At 39.9% G+C, this 22091-nt stretch overlaps 1 protein-coding gene across 1 annotated transcript in view; it reads left to right on the top strand.

The window, feature by feature from the left end:
• Positions 1-22091, top strand: part of gucy2g (guanylate cyclase 2g) — a 125442-nt gene that overhangs the window by 78162 nt on the left and 25189 nt on the right. Inside the window, exons 8-15 of the mRNA XM_064993546.1 lie at positions 5873-5997; positions 12724-12906; positions 16918-17062; positions 17759-17894; positions 18052-18155; positions 20090-20256; positions 20414-20557; positions 20899-20982. Of these exons, the coding sequence (XP_064849618.1) occupies positions 5873-5997; positions 12724-12906; positions 16918-17062; positions 17759-17894; positions 18052-18155; positions 20090-20256; positions 20414-20557; positions 20899-20982 (1088 nt within the window). The remainder of the gene's footprint in view (positions 1-5872; positions 5998-12723; positions 12907-16917; positions 17063-17758; positions 17895-18051; positions 18156-20089; positions 20257-20413; positions 20558-20898; positions 20983-22091) is intronic.

Genomic DNA, 22091 nt, shown 5'->3' with positions numbered 1-22091 from the left:
ATGATGGAGGCCATGTGTTTTTGGGGACCTTCAATGCTATCTATATTTTTTGCTGTTTACAATCCTGTCTCGGAGCTCGAACAAATCCTTCAACCTCAACAATTTCAATTACCACAGGTGGACTCCAATAAAGAACCATCTCAGGATGATCAACGGAAACAGGATGCACCTGAGTATTACTTATGTAATAAGGTATTTCTGTTTTTGTTTTTAAAAACATTTACAAACATTTCTAAAAACCTGTTTTCGCTTAGTCATTAAAGGGTATTGTGTGTAAATTGACAAGGAACACATTTTATTTAATCAATTTTAGAATAAGGCTGTAACATAACAAAATATGGAAAAGTCAATACTCTCTGAATGCACTGTACATGTACTTATCTTGAGTGCCTGAGGGTGGCGCTGTTACCCTGCCTCAGTGTGCTAATATATTACATGGTGTCATGTTAAAAAGTAATACAAAGGAAAGCTCAACATTACAAAACATGGAACAAATGAGACCACCATCTACTCTGAACCTAGAGGGAAATTGGAGTGTGGATGCAGAAATTCAACCTTTATATCATCGCCAGTGGCATCTCAGAGAAATCCGAAAAAGTTAAATGTGCCACATTCCTGCACGTAGCCGGAGAAGATGCAATCAATCTATTCAATTTTGACAGTGATGTAGATGACTTGGATGTATTAAAAGAGCGTTTCCGAACGTGCTGTGAGCCAAGAAAAAAATTGGACATACCTGTGGCATATCTTTTTTACAAGAGTGCAAGGACAGAGTCAATTGATGCTTGTGTGACTGATCTAAAAAAATAAAGCAAAATACTACGCTTTAACAACATACCGAGTCACTGATACAGGACAGAATTGTGTGTGGAATCACAAATGACCAAGTGCGAGGCAGATTACTCAGAGAACCAGATCTCCTGCCAGCTAGAGCAATAGACATTTGCCGTGCTAGTGAAGTGAGCGAGAGACATTTGAGAATGCTTCATGAGTAAGTCGAACTTCACAAGTCGCATTTAGCGAAAGAAAACACAGAAATGGCGAAGACAAAGACTGCGCACAGCTAGTAAAAGAGATCACAGGGAGAATGCTCACGTTGTGGATACAAACATGAACCAAAAAAGTGTCCAGCATATGGTCAGATATGCAAAGTATGTTACAGGATAAAATCATTGTGCCAAAAAGTGCTCCTCACGCACACACACGGGCAGAAAACCAGAGGATTCACAGCATAGACAGGGGGATAACAGCAGGAAATGAGGACATGTTCATCTGGACAATTGAAGTGAAACAATGTATAGCTCAGCTAGTGAATATCAATCAGAAAAATACTGAGAAAGAGCAGTGGACAGAAACACTGAAAATAAACAACCAGAAACGTACTGTTAAGCTATGTACGGGAGCTGACTGTAACATCTTATCTCATCTGTGAGAGACTTGAAAACGTTGAAAGTGAAATTCAGTGTCGATTCCATGCAAAAATCCAACTGTAAGCTTGTGACGTATTCTGGCCACCAGAGGCTCTGATACCATAGGATCAGACTGCCAGGGAGAAGCTGTGGCCACTTATACAAAAGGCACGACAAGAGGGAAAGAAGGCTGGGTTCAAGGACCCACACACGTTCATCAAAAGAAGAAAGATTACTGGTTAACGCTGATGACATGAACCACACTTGAACTGTGAGTACTGCCAAGAGTACATTTACTGTGGTGCCACAAGTAAATTTACCGCCCAAACTACAATTAAGGAACACTTGCCAACCAAAAAAAGAAAAAAAGAGATGTGTTCTACTGTTAACCACCGCTACCTCAACTGAGCGTAGTTTTCCGTTGAAGTAGCGCTCTCAAGGTTTACTGTTTTTCTTTATTGTTCACATTACTACATCTGTTGTCTAGTTTGTGTCTTTCTTTTTTTAATACAGGAGTTTGTTTTCAACTCACTCAATATCGTTAGCCTGAATGCTTGGGGTTTGAGAGGTCCTGCAAAAAGGAAAGCCTTATTTTTATATTGTAAACGCAAGAACACAGATTTGATCCTTCTTCAGGAAACTCATTCATGTGAAAGTGACTTGAAATTTTGGAAGTCACAATGGGGAGACATGGCCTATTTCAGTCATGGATCAAACGATTCTCCTGGTGTTTTGATGCTTATCCACAAGTTTAAAGGCGACATTCTAAAATCCACATCTTCAAAGGATGGGAGATGGGTCACAGTAATTGTTAAACTTGACAATTCTACTTTCATCATCTGTAATGTGTATGGACATAAGTCACATGCTCCAAATAAGACCCTTTTTGCCAAATTTACCAGAGAATTACAGGATTGATGCAACAAATACTCAAAGGTTTCTATCAGGGAATTTTAACGAAACACCTGATGACTCTACTGATCGTTTTCCACCTAGAATGAGTCAAAGCTCTCCGAATCATCACAACATTATGCAAGGATCTCTCTGTTGATGATGCCTGGTGTTATTTCAATCCATATGCAAAGGGTTACAGTTGAAGTCAGAAGTTGAAATACACCTTAGCCAAATACATTTAAACTCAGTTTTTCACAATTCCTGACATGTAATCCAAGTAAAAATTCCCTGTCTTAGGTCACTTATGATCACAACTTTATTTTACTTCAGAGAATGATTTATTTCAGCTTTTATTGCTTTCATCACATTCCCAGTGGGTCAGAAGTTTACATACACTCAATTAGTATTTGGTAGCATTGCCTTTTAAATTGTTTAACTTGGGTCAAACGTTTCGGGTAGCCTTCCACAAGCTTCCCACAATAAGTTGGGTGAATTTTGTCCCGTTCCTCCTGACAGACCTGGTGTAACTGAGTCGGGTTTGTAGGCCTCCTTGCTTGCACACGCTTTTTCAGTTCTGTCCACAAATGTTCTATAGGATTGAGGTTGGGCTTTGTGATACCTTGACTTTGTGATACCTTGACTTTTCAATACCTTGACTTTGTTGTCCTTAAGTCATTTTGCCACAACTTTGGGAGTATGCTTGGTGACATTGTCCATTTGGAAGACCCATTTGCTACCAAGCTTTAACTTCCTGACTGATGTCTTGAGATGTTGCTTCAATATATCCACATAATTTTCCTCCTCATGATGCCATCTATTTTGTCAAGTGCACCAGTCCCTCCTGCATCAAAGCATCCCCACAACATGATGCTGCCACCCCCGTGCTTGATGGTTGGGATGGTGTTCTTCGGCTTGCAAGCATCTCCCTTTTTCCTCCAATCATAATGATGGTCATAATTGCCAAACAGTTCTATTTTTGCTTTCATCAGACCAGAGGACATTTCTCCAAAAAGTATGATCTTTGTCCCCGTGTGCAGTTGCAAACCGTAGTCTGGCTTTTTTATGGCGGTTTTGGAGCAGTGGCTTCTTCCTTGCTGAGCAGCCTTTCAGGTTATGTCGATATAGGACTCGTTTCTACTGTGGATACAGATACTTTTGTACCTGTTTCCTCCAGGATCTTCACAAGGTCCTATGCTGTTGTTCTGGGATTGATTTGCACTTTTCACACCAAAGTACGCTCATCTCTAGGAGAGAGAAGGCGTCTCCTTCATGAGCGGATTGACGGCCGCGTGTTCCCATGGTGTTTATATTTGCGTACTATTGTTTGTACAGATGAACATGGTACCTTCAGGCGTTTGGAAATTTCTCCCAAGGATGAACCAGACTTGTGGAGTTCTAAACTTTTTTTCTGAGGTTTTGACTGATTTCTTTTGATTTTCCCATGATGTTAAGCAAAGAGGCACTGAGTTTGAAGGTAGGCCTTGAAATACATCCACAGGTACACCTCCAATTGACTCAAATGACGTCAGTTAGCATATCAGAAGCTTTTAAAGCCATGACATAATTTTCTGGAATTTTCCAAGCTGTTAAAAGCCACAGTCAACTTAGTGTATTTAAACTTCTGACCCACTGGAATTGTGATACAGTGAATTATAAGCAGAGGTGGGACAAAGTCATTGTTTTACAATTCACAAGTAAGTAACAAGTCTTAGCACTCAAGTCCCAAGACTTGGACTTGCCTGTCTTGACAAGTTTCAAGTCAAGACCGTCAAGTATCAAGTCAAATCTCAAGTCTAAAACTTTGAGTTTTGAGTCCTAAACAAGTCATAACGTGCTTTTCACCAAATGTAATACCATTTCATATTTTTAACAACAGTAATAGTTAATATGTTACATTTACGCAAATCATGACTGCTTTTAAATTATATCTATATATTTATTACTTTCCAAATAAATGTAATATTTCCATGGAAATACATAGGTAGCTGTCACACCCTGACCATAGTTTATTTGTATGTTTCTATGTTTTGGTTGGTCAGGGTGTGATCTGAGTGGGCATTCTATGTTGGATGTCTTGTTTGTCTATTTCTATGTCTGGCCTGATATGGTTCTCAATCAGAGGCAAGTGTTAGTCATTGTCTCTGATTGGGAACCGTATTTAGGTAGCCTGGGTTTCACTGATTGCCTGGGTGATTGTTCCTGTCTCTGTGTTTGTTGCACTAGATAGGGCAGTTTCGGTTTTCCACGTTTGTTGTTTTGTATTGTTCATGTTTTCATCTTCATTAAAGATGTATCTAACTAACCACGCTGCATTTTGGTCTGATCCTTGTTCCACCTCTTCGTCAGAGGAGGAGTTAGAAGAAACTCGTTACAGTAGCCATGAGAAAGACCACCCCCCTCCCAACAGTGATCAACTATCAAGGATGGCTATGGGGCGTAATCAGGCGATGTAGGCTTGTACACATTCGCCCAACCTTAACACACACAGACACACACACTTTGTCTCTGTGTGGTTACAGTAGGCTAACCAGTTGTAGCTCAATCTTGGGTGCAATGATCACGTTCCCTCACTGACTGACTGTGTGGAGGCTCATTGATTTAACGTTACGTTAGCCTACATGATACACTAGAAAAGTAATAAAATCTATCTGTCGGCTATATTAGCCACGACTTACTGTTCTTTGCGCAGCTTCAAATGTCGAACAAAGTTGGAAATTGTTGCGCCTCCGTCTGTAATTTTCTTCCCGCATGTTTTGCAAGTTACAATCCATTTTTTGTTGATACAGCGTCGTCTTTATATCCGAAAATAATAATTGTGGATATCATCTTTCCAAGGGCTCCATCTGAATTCACCCGCCGACGTTCCTCTGCACTGCCACGCACAACTTTTTCTCAGCTGACACAATTTGATTGGCTGCTGTCCGATTCAAACTGTCATCCGTTAAATGAAGAGTTGATGCGCTACACACTTTTTAAAATTGCATAATTTTTTATATTTGGGCTTGGGAAGGGTATCAAATCGAGTCATAAGGCTCAAGTCCAAGTCACGAGTCATTGGTGGTAAAGTCAAAGTCGAGTCTGACTCGAGTTCACACCTCTGATTATAAGTGAAATAATCTGTCTGTAAACAATTGTTGGAAAAATTACTTGTGTCACACACACAGTAGATGTCCTAACCGACTTGCCAAAACTATAGTTTGCTTTCTTTTTCGGCTTCAGACCAATGCCTACTTCACACAAAACTTTGTTTTTTGTTTTTAATTCGCTCTATGCACTGAAAATAATCAAGCACAGCTAAAGCAATTGAAAGTATTGACCTGACATAATTTTACTCATGTCTATTCATTTTGCGAGACGAAGCTCCTACACCAACCAGTTGTGGGCCGGTTTCCCAGAAACAGATTAATATTAGTCCTGAACTAAAAAGCTTTCTGAATGCATTCTGAATTCTGAATGAATTTCATTTAAAGCACTGAGTCCAGGACTAGGTTTTATCTGTCAAGGAAACTGGCCAAAAATGCTTACTGAAACCTAAGTTACCGAAACCATAATTTCCCATCTTCTCCTAGTGATTGTGGTGATGACCAACGCTGAGGATGCAATTAACCTTTTAATGGAGGCAGAGAGGCAGGACCTAATGGCTGGAGAGTATGTTTTTTTCCTTCTGCAGCATTTTGAGGTCAGTGGCAATTTGGTGAGTAAGCCTTTCTTAATTCAAGTTTCAAGTTGTTAATGTCACGTCCACAAATATAGTGCAATGCCTTTCTTGCAAGCTCCAAACCCAACAATGCATTAATCAAAATCAATGTGGCATTAAAAATAATGTAAGGTACAACAAAAACACACAACAAATAAAAATTAAGAACACGAGAAAGTAAGGAGCTATATACAGGGTCAGTTCCAACACTATATATGCAATGTGCATGGAGTGATTGAACTAGATATGTATAAGGGTAAGGTGACTAGGCATCAGGATATATGATAAACAGAGAAGCAGCAGCATAAATTATGATTGTATGCGAGTGTGTGTGCCTGTGTGTAGAGTTGGTATAAATGTGTGTGCATGTTATTATGTGTGTGTGTTGGAGTGTCATTGTGCGCGAGTGTGTAGCTTGATGCCACAGTTAGGGTTAGCTAAAGTTAGGGTTAATTAAAATATTCTAAGTTGTAGTGTGTCTACAGTGTGCCTATAAAAGGTTAGTTTTGGCTGCTCCAGATCATGTCATCAGAAGAAAAATTCCTGGACCTTGAGGCTGAGGATTTTCTGAAACGTGCACTGTATTATTGTCAATGTTTACACCCTATGTATAGATTTAGGATCAGCAATCAGAATCTTCTCCCCCAATCCTAACCTTAAAAACTTCTTTGGGCTAGGCCTCTTTTTTTCTCCACCTCCCTTCCGAACAACGTGCCCGAAGTAAACTGCCTGTTCGTCAGGCCCTGAAGCCAGGAAATGCATATAACTGTTACCATTGGAAAGATAACACTTTTGAAGTATGTAGAAATGTTAAATTAATGTATATCAAAAATAGATATGGTAGGAGAAAATCCAAAGAAAAAACAACCATTATTTTTTTGAGGGACCATCCTCTTAGAAAGGCAAGAGAAAGGTCATACTGAAAATCCCTATGGCTTCCACGGGGTGTCAGCAGTCTGTGTTCATGGGTTCAGGCTTGTAACTTCATAAACAAATAACAAATGACAGTTTAAGTAGAGGGATACAGTCTTGGAAATGTATGTTTGCGCGTGCCATGAAGACATTACGCACCTGCTAAAATCGTTTTCCTATTGAACATAATTCTTTCCGAAATAAATATTATAGTTTGATTTACATTTTAGAGTAAATAGAAACATATTGTGACTTGTTGAAACAAAGTTTAGGGTTAGATTTTCAGATTCCTTTCTCTGCAAGTTGAACAAGTGGATTACTCAAATCGATGGCGCCAACTAAATAGACTTTTTTGTGATATAAAGAAGGATTTCATCTAACAAAACGATATTGCATGTTATAGCTGGGACAAATCAGAGGACGATTTTCAAAAAGCAAGTGCATATTTTATCGTTATATGTGAATGTATGAAACCTGTGCCGGTGGAGAAATATTTTGATGTGGGGCGCCGTCCTCAAACAATCGCATGGCATGTTTTCGCTGTAATAGCTACTGTAAATCGGACAGTGCAGTTAGATAACAAGAATTTAAGCTTTCAGCCGATATAAGACACTTATATGTACATAAATGTTTAAAATCCATAATATTTATGATTATTTATTTGAATTGTGCATCCTCCAGTTTCACCTACCCCTCCATTAATAGGGGAAATGCAAATGAAAAACTGACCCATGATCAGCATTTATGGAAAACCTCACCCTACTCCAGTCATAGTTTAGCAACCATAGGTTATTCAACTGCTGGCAGGATGACAGCTCAAGAGGGACCTCTAATGGTCTTATTATAGAATTATAGAGCCTCAAAGTGGACGTGTCATAATACCCATAAAACCTAACGGTCAAACACGGAAATGGTTCCAATCATTTTTTCACCATTCATTTTAGAACCACTTAAAACATGGTCTGTGTTTCATGTAGGCTTTCCCTGACGTGCATTTTTGATAACCACTCGAGTGTTGCTTTATCAGTATGCTTAGGGTCATTGTCCTGCTGGAAGTTGAACCTCATCCCAGTCTCAAATCTCTGGAAAACTGAAACAGGTTTCCTTCAAGAATTTCCCTGTATTTAGCGCCATCCTACATTCCTTCAATTCTGACCGGTTTCCCAGTCCTTGCTGATGGCCCAGCCCCTGGCCCAAAAAGCCCAATTGCCTTTTGGCGAACACCAAACGTGTTGCTTATTTTTCTGTAAGCAATGGCTTATTTCTGGCCACTCTTCCATAAAGCTCAGATACTTCAGATACTCCAATCTCCGCTGTGGAGCTTTTCAGCTCCTTCAGTGTTATCTTTGGTCTCTTTGTTGCCTCTCTGATTAATGCCCTCCTTGCCTGGTCTGTGAGTTTTGGTGGGCGGCCCTTTCTTGGGAGGTTTGTTGTGGTGCCATATTCTTAAAATAAATAAATAATGGATTTAATGGTGCCCCGTGGGATGTTCAAAAGTTTTTTATAACCCATCCCTGATCTGTACTTCTCCACAACTTTGTCCCTGACCTGTTTGGAGAGCTCCTTGGTCTTCATGGTGCCTCTTGCTTGGTGGCGCCACTTGCTTAGTGGTGTTGCAGACTATGGGGCCTTTCAGAATATATACTATATATATATATATATATATATATACTGAGATCATGTAACACTTAGATTGCACGCAGGTGGACGTTATTTAACTAATTATGTGACTTCTGAAGGTAATTGGTAGCACCAGATCTTATTTAGTGGCTTCATAGCAAAGGAGGTGAATACATATGCACGCACCACTTTTACATTTTGTAATTACAGGATGTAATGCAACAAAATTTGGAAAAACACTAAAGGGGATGAATACTTTTGCAAGGCACTGTAGTTAGGGTAGTTACAAGTCAAGAAGTGCTTGAAGTAGGCTACCCAACCCTCACCCACCGGCACAAACAAACATTATCAGGAACGCCTAGCATCACCATCTAAGTTAGTTAGCTAGTTAACTAGCAAGCTAGACTGTTGGTTTATAAAAGTCAAAGAAAGTTGAACTCGTTTTTATTAGTTGCTCATGCATTTAAATGGCTAGACAAGTAAATGGCTAATGTACCCATCTAGCCAGGCTAAGGTTGATAACTAGCTAACCATGAGCTAGCTAGCTAGATAACATGTATTGTGTAAATGTAAAGACTGTTCACAGAATTGTAGATTTAAACAAATGTAGCCTATTGATTAATTGCTCAATTTAGCTAATATTAGATAGCTAATCCAGAGATTCTTACCTTTGGTCAAGATCATCATGGCCTGGTGAGTGATGTGAAGCTTGAGACAGGCATGTGTAGTCCTGTATGATAGCCACATTAGCAGCTAATTAGCAATTTGTTTTGGGGGCTAAATATATTGATAAAAGTCAACTTGTCCGAAAGAGATTTACACAGTTATCAAAATGTCACACCAGGGTGAGTCTACACAAAACACAGCCCTTATTTGAAGTGTTTGAATGAATGGTGGAAAAACAATTGGAATCATTTCCAATCATTATTTTAACAAATAACGGATGAAAGCAAACATGTTGTTACGAGTGCACATATTTTGTCGGTCTGATCTGGTGGAATAGAACAGCATCTTTATGTCCCACTGAATTATTGATTCCTGCCATGCCAAAACACAAAAAATGTCAAAAAATGTTTTATTTTATTTAGCCCTTTATTTCCCCCAATTTCGTGATATCCAATTGGTAGTTACAGTCTTTTCCCATCGCTGCAACTCCCGTACAGACTCGGGATATGGTAAGGTTGAGAGCCATGCGTCCTCCAAAACACTGCCAAACCACACTTCTTCTTGACACAGCCGCACTAATGTGTGGGAGGAAACACTGTAGAACTGGCAACTGTGTGAGTGTGCATGCACCTGCGTCAGTCGGGAGGCCCGTCAAAACACAAGTTTGTCCTTGTAACTGTCACGCCCTGACCTTAGTTATCTTTGTTTTCTTTATTATTTTGGTTTGGTCAGAGTGTGACAATAGGTGGTTTGTTGTGTTTTGTCCTGTCTAGGGTTTTTGTTTGTTTATGGGGTTGTTACTAGTCTAGGTGTTTTGTATGTCTATGGTTGCCTAGATTGGTTCTCAATTAGAGGCAGCTGTTTATTGTTGTCTCTTATTGGGAACCATATTTAGGCAGCCATATTCCTTGGGTAATTTGTGGGTGATTGTCGATGTTTAGTTTCCTGTGTCAGCACTATTATTATAGCTTCACATTCTTTTTGTAAGTTTGTTTAAGTTTCTTCGTTTCATTAAAGAAGATGTATTCTCATCACGCTGCGCCTTGGCCTCCTCGCTATAACGAACGTGACAGTAACCAGCTAGAAAAACCTAGCACTTCTCCCCTTTTCATATAATAGAGGAAGTGCATTAGAAATGCAATCAGTGTTTTAAATATTAAACAGAGTTAAATATCGGGGTTATGATCGATGACAGCACTATAAACTGAACAAAAATATGGAAGCAACATGCAGCGATTTCAAAGATTTTACTGAGTTACAGTTCATAGAAGGAAATCATTCAATTTTAATAAATTCATTAGGCCCTAATCTATGGATTTCACATGACTGGGAAGGGGCGAAGCCAGGTGGGCCTGGGAGGGCATAGGCCAATCCAGAATTTGTTTTTCCCACAAAAGGCTTGGTGGTTGGCAGTGGTTGTGAGGCTGGTCCAATGTACTGCCAATTCTCTAAAACGATGTTGGACATGGCTTATAGTAGAGAAAGGAACATTCAATTCTCTAGCAACAGCTCTGTTGGACATTCCTGCAGTCAGCATGCCAATTGCCTGCTCTCTCAAAACTTGAGAAATCTGTGGCATTGTGTTGTGTGACAAAACTGCTCATTTTAGAGTGGCCTTTTATTGTCGCCAACACAAGGTGCACCTGTGTAATGACCATGCCATTTAATCAGCTTCTTGATATGCCACACCTGTCAGGTGGATGGATTATCTTGGCAAATGAGAAATGCTCACTAACAGGGATGTAAACACATTTGTGCAAAAACATAGAGAAAATAAATAAATAAATAAATAAATATATATATATATATACAGTTGAAGTCGGATTTCTTGTTAACAAACTATAGTTTTGGCAAGTCGGTTAGGGCATCTACTTTGTGCATGACACAAGTAATTTTCCCAACAATTGTTGACAGAACGATTATTTCATTTATAATTCACTGTATCACAATTCCAGTGGGCCAGAAGTTGACATACACTAAGTTGACTGTGCCTTTAAACAGCATGGAAAATTCCAGAAAATGATGTCATGGCTTTAGAAGCTTCTGATTGACTATTTGATGTCATTTGAGTCAATTGGAGGTGTACCTGTGGATGTATTTCAAGACCAACCTTCAAACTCAGTGACTCTTTGCTTGACATCATGGGAAAATCAAAAGAAATCAGCCAAGACCTCAGAAAAAAATGTAGACATCCACAAGTCTGGTTCATCCTTGGGAGCAATTTCCAAACGCCTGAAAGTACCACGTTCATCTGTACAAACAATAGTACGCAAGTATAAACACCATGGGACCATGCAGCCGTCATACCTCTCAGGATGGAGACGCATTCTGTCTCCTAGAGATGAATGTACTTTGGTGAAAAAAGTGCAAATCAATCCCAGAACAACAGAGAAAGACCTTGTGAAGATGCTGGAGGAAACAAGTACAAAAGTATCTATATCCACAGTAAAAACGAGTCCTATATCAGCAAGGAAGAAGCCACTGCTCCAAAACCGCCATAAAAAAGCCATACTACGATTTGCAACTGCACACAGGGACAAAGATCATACTTTTTGGAGAAATGTCTTCTGGTCTGATGACTCAAAAATAGAACTGTTTAGCCTTAATGACCATTGTTATGTTTGGAGGAAAAAGGGGAGACTTGCAAGCCGAAGAACACCATCCCAACCGTGAGGCACGGGGGTGGCAGCATCATGTTGTTGGGGTGCTTTGCTGCAGGAGTGACTGGTGTACTTCACAAAATAGATGGCATCATGAGGCAGGAAAATGGTGTGGATATATAGAAGAAATATCTCAAGACAACAGTCAGGAAGTTAAAGCTTGGTTGCAAATGGGTCTTCCAAATGGACAATGACCCCAAGCATATTTCCAAAGATGTGGCAAAAAGGACAACAAAGTCAATGTATTGGAGTGGCCATCACAATACCCTGATCTCAGTCCTATAGAACATTTGTGGGCAGAACTGAAAAAGTGTGTGTGAGCAAGGAGGCCTACAAACCTGACTCAGTTACACCAGCTCTGTCAGGAGGAATGGAACCAAATTCACCCAAATTATTGTGGGAAGCTTGTGGAAGGCTACCTGAAACGTTTCACCCGAGTTAAACAATATAAAGGCAATACTACCAAATACTAATTTAGTGAATGTAAACTTCTGACCCACTGGGAATGTGATGAAAGCAATAAAAGCTGAAATAAATAATTCTCTCTACTATTATTCTGACATTTCACATTCTTAAAATAAAGTGGTGATCCTAACTTTTTACTAGGATTAAATGTCAGGAATTGTGAAAAACTGAGTTGAAATGTATTGTATTACGTGTATGTATTAGGTGTATGTAAACGTCCGACTTCAACTGTATGTGTCGTTTGGTGTACGTCTCATACCGATAACCAGCTAAGTACTGGCTTTACTTTACCCAAATTTGAGAGGTACGATAAACAAGAGCAGAGGAGAGGGGAACAACGTTTTACACTGGAATGCAGCCATAAAAACCCATCTTTGTCCACCACTTTTGGTTTGAACAGGACAACCTGTGGAAATATGCCATGAACAACAGGAAAGACCTGGCGACCATGAGGGCCTTCGACATGGCCTTTGTCATTGGTCAGAAGTCCAACGAGGGTTACGACTACTACGACTTCTTTGAGCAAGTCTATGAGAGGCTGAAGACGCACCCTTTTCACAGCAAACTTACATCAGAAAAAGAGGTGAGAGAAAAGAGGTTCTCAATGTTACCAGTTTTTTTGCATAATCCATCATAACGGGTGCATTAGAGCGAATCACTTTTGTCATATCGCCTTTCAACGTGTATTGCATTATGAAGCGTTGGTGTCAGTTGGGTATGGCAGTCTTAATACCCTTGTAGGCTACAAAAAAAGTAGACTAAAATCATTCCAATCCCGAATCAAATGTAAAGGCTGTTTTAGAGTTTTATTTGGCTGGCTTTAGGACCATGCGAAACATCGCTCGGAGAGAAACCTCCAGCCTGACCTAATTTCTCTCAAGTTAAGAAGGCAGAGAGCAGAGACAGTGACAGACAGTTTGCTTTGCCATTCAGCCGTTTAGCTAATGCACCGATTGCTTTGAATTTGATGTCTGAATTTGAAACATTCACGGCCAGTTGTATAAAAATAGTTGAAAAGATAATAACACAAGGAATAAATACACAATGAGTAACGATAACTTGGCTATATACACGGGGTATCAGTACAGAGTCGATGCAGCAGTATGAGGTAATTGAGGTAGGTATGTACATATAGGTGGGGGTAAAGTGACTACAGGATAGATAATGAGCAGTAACAGCAGTGTATGTGATGAGTCAAATGGGGTCAATGCAGATTGTCCGGGTAGCTATTAGGTTAACTATTTAGCAGTTATTTGTTTATTTACAAGTTATTTAGCAGTTATAAACTATTTACAATGCATTCGAAAACTATTCAGACCCCGTAACTTTATCCACACTTTTATTACATTACAGCCTTATTCTAAAATGTATAGCATTTCCTCCCCCCTCATTTATCTACACACAATACCCCATAATGACAAAGCAAAAACAGGTTTGTAGAAATTTTTGCAAATTGATTAAAAAAAATACAAAACTGAAATATCACATTTACATAGGTTTTCAGACCCATTACTCAGGACTTTGTTGAAGCACCTTTGGAAGCGATTACAGCCTCAAGTCTTCTTGGGTATGACGCTACAAGCTTGGCACAACTGTATTTGGAGAGTTTCTCCCATTCCTCTCTGCAGATCCTCTCAAGCTTTGTCAGGTTCGATGGGGAGTGTCGCAGCATAGCTATTTTCAGGTTTCTCCAGAATTGTTCAATCGGGTTCAAGTCTGGGCTCTGGCTGGGTCACTCAAGGATATTCAGAGATTTGTCCCGAAGCCACTTCTGCATTGTCTTGGCTTAGTGCTTATAGTCGTTGTCATGTTGGAAGGTGAACCTTCGCCCTAGTCTGATGTCCTGAGTGCTCTCGCGCAGGTTTTCATCAAGGATCTCTCTGTACTTTGTTCCGTTCATCTTTCCCTCGATCCTGACTACTCTCCCAGTCCCTGCTGCTGAAAAAACATCCCCACAACATGATGCTGCCACCAGCATGCTTCACTTTAGGAATGGTGCCAGGTTTCCTCCAGACGTGGCGCTTGGCATTCAGGCCAAAGAGTCCAATCTTGGTTTCATCAGACCAGAGAATCTTGTTTCCCATGGTCTGAGAGTCCTTTAGGTGCCTTTTGGCAAACTCCAAGCAGGCTGTCATGTGCCTTTTAGTGAGCAGTGACTTATCTCTGGCCACTCTACCATAAAGGCCTGATTGGTGGAGTCTTACAGATACGGTTATAATTCTGGTAGGTTCTCTCATCTCCACAGAGGAGCTATTGAGCTCTGTCAGAGTGACCATTGGGTTCTTGGTCACCTCCCTGACCAAGGACCTTCTCCCCGATTTCTCAGTTTGGCCTGGAGGCCAGCTCTAGGAAGAGTCTTGATGGTTCCAAACTTCTTCCATTAAGAATGATGGAGGCCACTGTGTTCTTGGGGCTTTCAATGCTGTAGAAATGTTTTGGTACCCTTCCCCTGATCTGTGCCTCGACACAATCCTTACTCAGAGCTCTACTTACAATTCCTTTGTTCTCATGGCTTGGTTTTTGCTCTGACATGCACTGTCAACTGTGGAACCTTATATAGACAGGTGTGTGCCTTTCCAAATCATGTCCAATCAATTGAATGTACCACAGGTGGTACATTCAAGTTCTAGAAACATCTCAAGAAAGATCAACGGAATCAGGATGCACCTGAGCTAAATTTCAAGTCTCATAGCAAATGGTATGAATACTTATGTAAATAGACATTTGCAAAAATGTCTATAAACCTGTTTTTGCTTTTGTCATTATGGAGTATTGTGTGTAAATTGATGAGGACATTTTTTTTAAATCCCTTTTAGAATAAGGCTGTAACATAAGAAATTGTGGAAAAAGTAAAGGGGTCTGAATACTTTCCGAATGCACTGTATCATTGGATCAGTACCACTGGAAAGGTTTTTGGGGGCACTAATTTCCTGCTCCAGGCTTGATGGACGTCATATTGTACAATTTGTTTCTCTCCCTTTCGTAGGTCTAGATTAGATGGTTGCCTTCAAGATGAGGTAGCTTCCAGTCATATAAAATGTAGAAGAATTGCATGAAATGTATTTATAAAAGGCCTACTCTATGTCATTAAGTGCTCAGGCATGCATTGTTCAGAACAGTCTGTTTTGCTAACAATGATTGAGTTATATTATTAGCCTAAATTATGACTATGCAATCTACTCATCACATCAGGAATAGTAGCTTATATTACATTAGTTTGCAAGTGCGATGATAGACGCATGCAATCCTTTATTATAAAGGTGAAATTTCATGGTGAAAAATAGCTTTAAACTGACACACCGCTTATGGATGTCAGCATTTGAAGTCGCCCTTGTTGTGACTTGCATGTATTAGGCATTTATTTCACATTGCACTGCATGCACCGTTCAAAAGTCAATTAGTCAATTTATGATGAGGTTCAGTAGTTGTTAACATTGTATATTTATATTTAAACCTTTTATTTTTAGGTGATAATTAAAGGCTGGGGTAAAAAAAAATCTTTTTTTCCTGTTCTCCAAATAGCATTTTAGAGTTTTTAAATTGTGTAAAAATGCAGTAAATGAGCTTCAACTTTCAACCCCCACGCACCCCACTTTGCCATAGCTGAGCTGAACTGACACCACTGTTATGGGGATAAAAATGGTCCCAAAAAAATGTCAAACTTTACAAAATGTGGTCAAAGGTTATGAAGATTTGACTACAGTCGACTGCAACTTTCTGCAGTTGCTCTTCACAAACGTCATCCCGCAGCCATCACCTGCATTGTGGCAGGCTCTATTGTAAACCAATCATGAGAGAGTTTTTGTTTGACTCACGGGAACATGACAGAAGACATGACTGGAACAGGAACCAAGATTTATAGCAGGCCACAGTGGATATTCAAATGAAAGTGATATTTTTGTCTCTCTCTCACTAATTGATTGTACACACATATATTTCAGTTTGTGAGTGTGTGATATGGTTAAAAACATTATATTTATAAAGAAAAACTTTGATAAACAATGGAAACACTGCCATGTTGATCTGAGCCTTGCTGTTGGAAAACCACATTAGTGTCTGACTTCACTCCTCGACTTTCTTCAACAGTCAGTTGCATTAGTGTTACCACTCAAAAGCACCTAATATCTTTAAGGTAACACTTTACTTGATGAGTACCTACATAAGGACTTCCTAACACATTCATACCTCATACATATCACATACATGAGCATTTTAACAATATTCATTAGCAGTTTTTCAACTTAAGTTGATATTTCGTTGTCTTGCAGATGTTGACAATAAGCATTGCATCATCTTTCAACTAGTAAATTAGGACAGCTGAAGACAGGGTTTTTTACTAAAAACCTTTCAGATCAACATTGCATTCACATGTGTGGTAAGACCACTTTAGAACAGTCTCAACTTTGACGCCCAAAACCATGCCCCCATTAACCCCTTGTAGCTTGGCAGAAAGTAACTCAATACACAACACATTGTATTGTATGTATTGCTTATGAATGGGTTGTGAATGCTTTATGAAGTCCCTTCAAGCAAGTCTTAACCTTTCCATTGAGATCTAGTAAAAGATTCTGCTGTGGGTGATGTTGTGTTCCAGGTTAGCCCTTACTCTGCCTACTTGCACGATGCAGTCCTGCTTTACGCCATGGGACTGAAGGAAGTCCTCAAAGATGGCAAAGACCCCCATGACGGCAGTGAACTGCTCCAGAGACTGAAGAACAAGAACAACATCCACTTCTATGGTAGCTTCAATTCAGCTTCTATTCATTCATGGCTAGACAAAAAAAAACTCCAGCACATTTACGTCTGGACTCTGGAATGTTCATTGTCCCTGTCAAATAAATTAAACCTTTAATTTATTTGGTCCTATTACAATGTAGTGACATTCAGAAATCCAAGCCCTGAGCAGCTGTCTACACTCAAGTCTATGGGACAGCATGATAATGGTGGCCAGGTAGCCTAGCAGTTAAGCTTGTTCGGCCAGTAACCGAAAGGTTGCTGGTTTGAATCCCTAAGCTGACAAGGGGATACATCTTTCAACGTGCCCTTGAGCAATGCACTTAAGCCTAATTGCTCCTGTAAGTCACTCTGGAGAAGAGCATATGCTAAATTGTATTATTTCATCCATTCATTTACATGAATTTACCTGTTCACAGATTTTTTTTCTGTTGAGAGGCAGCTGCCATTGTCAATAATAAAACTAGCTGAAACGAGCCACCTACAATTCCCCACGTGGCAGCTGCTTGTCATTATTCCTAGCTGGCCATCATAACAACACACTGCCTTCTGCCCTATTGAAGCGTGCACATTGTTTTTCGTGACGTTGTCAGCTAACCCATTTACAGAGTATTAATAATGGGTGTTGCACTGCTATGGAGGATTTATAAAAGAGTGTAATGTAAGCATAATTGTTGTATGTGGGGACCTGTGTATTACAGGAGCCTCTGGACTTGTCCACTTTGATGAGGAGGGTGAAAGAAATTTGGACTACTCCATTTTTGATCTGCAGCATACTGATGACAGCACCACATTTGTGCCCATCCTTAATTTTGACAGCAACACCAAATCTATCAGGTGACACAATGTAGAAGTTCATTTCAAATATATTGCCATTTTACCGTGTCATTTCTTTGTAAATACCTGGCCATTTCTGTATCGTACAAATAATTGGGCCCGCCATGAATATCGGATAGTAGGTTTATAGAATACATGTCATGTTGTTCCTTTGCAGACCAACCCCAAAGTTTGTATCTGTGATCTGGCCAATGGGAAAGCCTCCAACTGATAACCCTGACTGTGGCTTTGACAACAAGCTTTGTCAATGGCTCTCCAATGGTAATTCCCAATATCACCATGCAACAATAATCTACACTAGTGGCATCCCACCCTACAGGCGGTAAATCATTGGATCTGATTATTAAAATGCAATGCAGTTCACTCTGAGGACTGCATCCATATTTAGACACTGTCAATTTGCTGTCTATGGTTATTTTGCTCATTGCTCACTGTCAGTTGCTCACTTTTCACATTATGTATACAGAAAAATAATGTGTTTGTAAATGCAACTTGGGACATGTAAATAATTATTAAGCTACTCATTTTGAATCTACCAGTGGCATCTTGTGTGACAATAAGAAATTTTGTTTACAAAAATGACTGACCCTTTACTATAGAAATAGGATGACTATTGTGATGCACAGTAAAATCAGTTCACTGGCCTGCCCTACATCATAGAAGGCCCTTCACCATATAAATATAATTACAATTGTGATACAAAATTGCCATCGTAATTTGGAATGTTCAGTCACTGAGCATTATGGGTAATGTAGTCATTCTACAATTTCCAGATTGGCCTACAAATGTATACATCATATGCATGTTTACCCATGGCAAAAACTGGGAAAATAAAAATCCAAAAGACAGCAGAATATAGAGTGGCCAGTGACACACTTTTTTTTTGCCTAAAATTAAGAATATCTGTGCAAAAAATTGTAGTAGAAGATCATATAGATTGTATTAAAAAATGTAATGTCATAAACCTTCAAAGTTCCATAATGGGGTGCAAATAGCAGACATATTGGTCAGGGGGAAATCCAAATCAGTCTAATTGGAATGAAAGGCAGTAAGACATATCAGAAATTGTGTAATAGAATTATTATCAAGCTATAATATTATCATATAATTATAAATAGGGGAGGCAGGGTAGCCTAGTGGTTAGTGCGTTGGACTAGTAACCAAAAGGTTGCAAGTTCAAATCCCCGCCTTGACAAGGTACAAATCTGTCGTTCTGCCCCTGAACAGGCAGTTAACCCACTGTTCCTAGGCCGTTATTGAAAATAAGAATTTGTTCCAAACTGACTTGCCTAGTAAAATAAAAAAATACAGTTTATACAGGTTTTATAAAAAAAATCTGTATAAATAGCCTCAAAAATAAATGTAAGCAGACCATATTATTTATTTATTATCCTCTAAAATGTAAATATTATAATTACCAACATAGAAACTAATTGTACAGTTTCTTACCTTAATGTTGTCATCCTGATCTCAAAAGCAGAGCTGTCAAAGTTGTGACAAACCTTTCAGGTCCAGTGGAGGCGAGGCGCTTCCTCCTGGTGGCGGCATTCACTTTCAGTCACGGTGCTAAACCTCACAATTTGGTCAAGCCTACCAATGACACATTGGCAACAGTCGTTACTATGTAAATTCAAGATGGTGCTACCCATACCTCTAATAAACCATTGTTCAAGCTCAAAATGTTAAAATAGAGATGTTTCTATGTAAAAATGCACGTTTAATATTAGTGGATTGAATACATATATTTTCTTAGCGATACCTCCTAAAGTGTTTCCATTTCACTATAACAGTATTAAATTAGACATATGCTCATTTTAATGTATATATACATAGCTGTACATTGTGGTCTTGCTGTTAAAGGTACATTACACTCCATAATCAAAGATGATCAAATGTTTTTAAATCTCAAAAATATTCTAATGTCAAAATGAATCCACGTATCAATCCAGCTATATGCCTCAATCTGAAATTAATGGAAAAGATCAGCGCAGAATAAATCAGGTAATTATATGGTGCTTATGTTTTACATGTATTTAAGATAGAAACACAAGTGTGTCTACACACCAGATGACCTGGGACGTGGTAGTATCTCAATATTAGTCTACAATTGATGTCTGAAAATATCTGGAAACTTTTATGTTGAATTGTCCCTTAAATGGTCACTTTAAAGCGAAACCTGGGCTTTTTTAAAACAGATATATCCCTGGTGATCTTGCTGGTGGTCTCCCCTCTCATCGGTGTGTCAGCCCTGGTCTTCATTGGCCTCCTTATGCTGCAGAAGTTCCGGCTGCAGACCAGGCTGGACGGCTCCTGCTGGTGTATCATCAACTACAATGAGATCACTATTATCAAAGAGCCTAAAGTATGAGCCAATTCAAAAATGGACATGTCTGAGATTCCTCTCATCTGAAACATTGCGTATCAATGGAAACCAAAGGGAAAGGGGATACCTAGTCACTTGTCTAACGGAATGTATTCAAAGTATGTATGTAACTAACAAAAATATGGTTAACGTCTAGGGAGTGCCGGCTCTATCTCTGAGCACGACAGCCAGTAAGACTGGAAGTGGAGGCTCCTATCAGACCATCCTCTCCTCCACTAGCTACGGACTGAGAGACAATGCAGGGAAAGAGCACATCTACTCCACTATAGGCCTTTTTCAGGTATACATTGACAGAATACAATCAATTTACTCTACAGCAGGATGACTCTGCTGGTTAAATTAACATACTGTTCCACAGCCATGTCATAAATGACATAGATGTTAGCATAAAAGCCGTTAGGGATGTTGAAGCAAAACTCGTGTTTTGAACTGTTTATCATGTCAGGTGTTATGAATGCATAATGTATACCCCTTTCAAATAAAGTGTTATCCATGAAGGCCCCTACCTGCAACTGATACAATCTAATAGATTAGAATAGAATAGATGTTGTAACTGCCACTACTGTGTGCCTGCCAATGTGTTACTGACACTGTGTTACTACCTACCTCTATTTTGTTCAGGGAAATCAAGTGGCCATCAAATACATGCAGAATCAATCTGTCGGCGATATCAGGAAGCCGTCCATCATCGCAGAGTTCAACATGGTAAAGTTGGGTTTCACTAGACTGAAGCTCTTTTGTGGCATTTTCAAACGACACATTACATTTTAGTACAATGCCTTTTTAACTTCTAACCATTTCTAAAGTATAAATCCAACAAACACATGGTTAGTACATTTAGAAAGGTAAGAACTGAGCTTTTGAATGGTCGGCTTATGTAAAATAAAATAAAAGTATATACTGTATATACAGTATATTTTGGGGCAGACCAGGGGGTTTGATCAAGACATTTACACAGATCAGACACGGACAGAGTTGGATTAGCTCGGTTTCAAGGGTGTTTATTTAAAAAACAAACACAAACAAAATAATTATCTGGGATACTGTCTTCTGGGCTCTGGACCTTCCTCTCCTGGGGCTTGACGTTCCCCCATCGAACCCTAGTTTGCATTTCTTTGGGTTCGCTGTCAACCCGGCTTGCCTGAGCGCATCCAGCACTGCCTGTGGATGATGATATCATCCAAATAGGCCGCTGCGTACTGTCGGTGGGGTCAAAGTACTTTGTCCATCAGGTGCTGGAATGTTGGTGGGGCTCCGTGGAGACCGAATGGGAGCACCCGGTACCAATATGGTCTCTTTTATACCGTTTCCCCGGGCCGGCCGATATGGCCTCTTATACCATTTCCCCGGGCCAGATGCGGATATGGTGTTCAATGAGGGTCGTGCGGCCTTGCTTCTCAAAGAACACCGCCATGTTCTGATCGACGAGCTCCCTGAGCGCTTGCTTTTGGGTCCTCATTGCTCGGGACCACCACTGGTATCGTTGGTGTCTTGGGTCCCGACCATAACACGGCCAAGGCTGTCCAATGGTGCCACTTCTTCAACAGGTTCACATGGTGAATCTGTTGGGGTTTCTGTCTCCCTTGCTGCCGTGCGCGATAATTGACGGGTCCCAGCTTCTCTATCACCTCGTACAGCCCGCTCCATGTTGCCTGGAACTTGCTTTCGGTCGTCGGGATTAAGCCCAACACCTTGTCTCCCACCTGGAATTCTCGGGGCTGGATTCCCCAATTGTAGACCTGGGTTTGGGCATGTTGGGCCTTCTCCATATTTTCCCTTACCACTGGCCATAGGGCTGTCATCCGCTCCTTCAT

The sequence above is a fragment of the Oncorhynchus masou genome, chromosome 18, assembly GCF_036934945.1.
Source record: "Oncorhynchus masou masou isolate Uvic2021 chromosome 18, UVic_Omas_1.1, whole genome shotgun sequence".
Taxonomy (NCBI): domain Eukaryota; kingdom Metazoa; phylum Chordata; class Actinopteri; order Salmoniformes; family Salmonidae; genus Oncorhynchus; species Oncorhynchus masou.
Note: the sequence above shows the minus strand (reverse complement) of the source record. Positions and strands in the feature narration are given on the sequence as shown.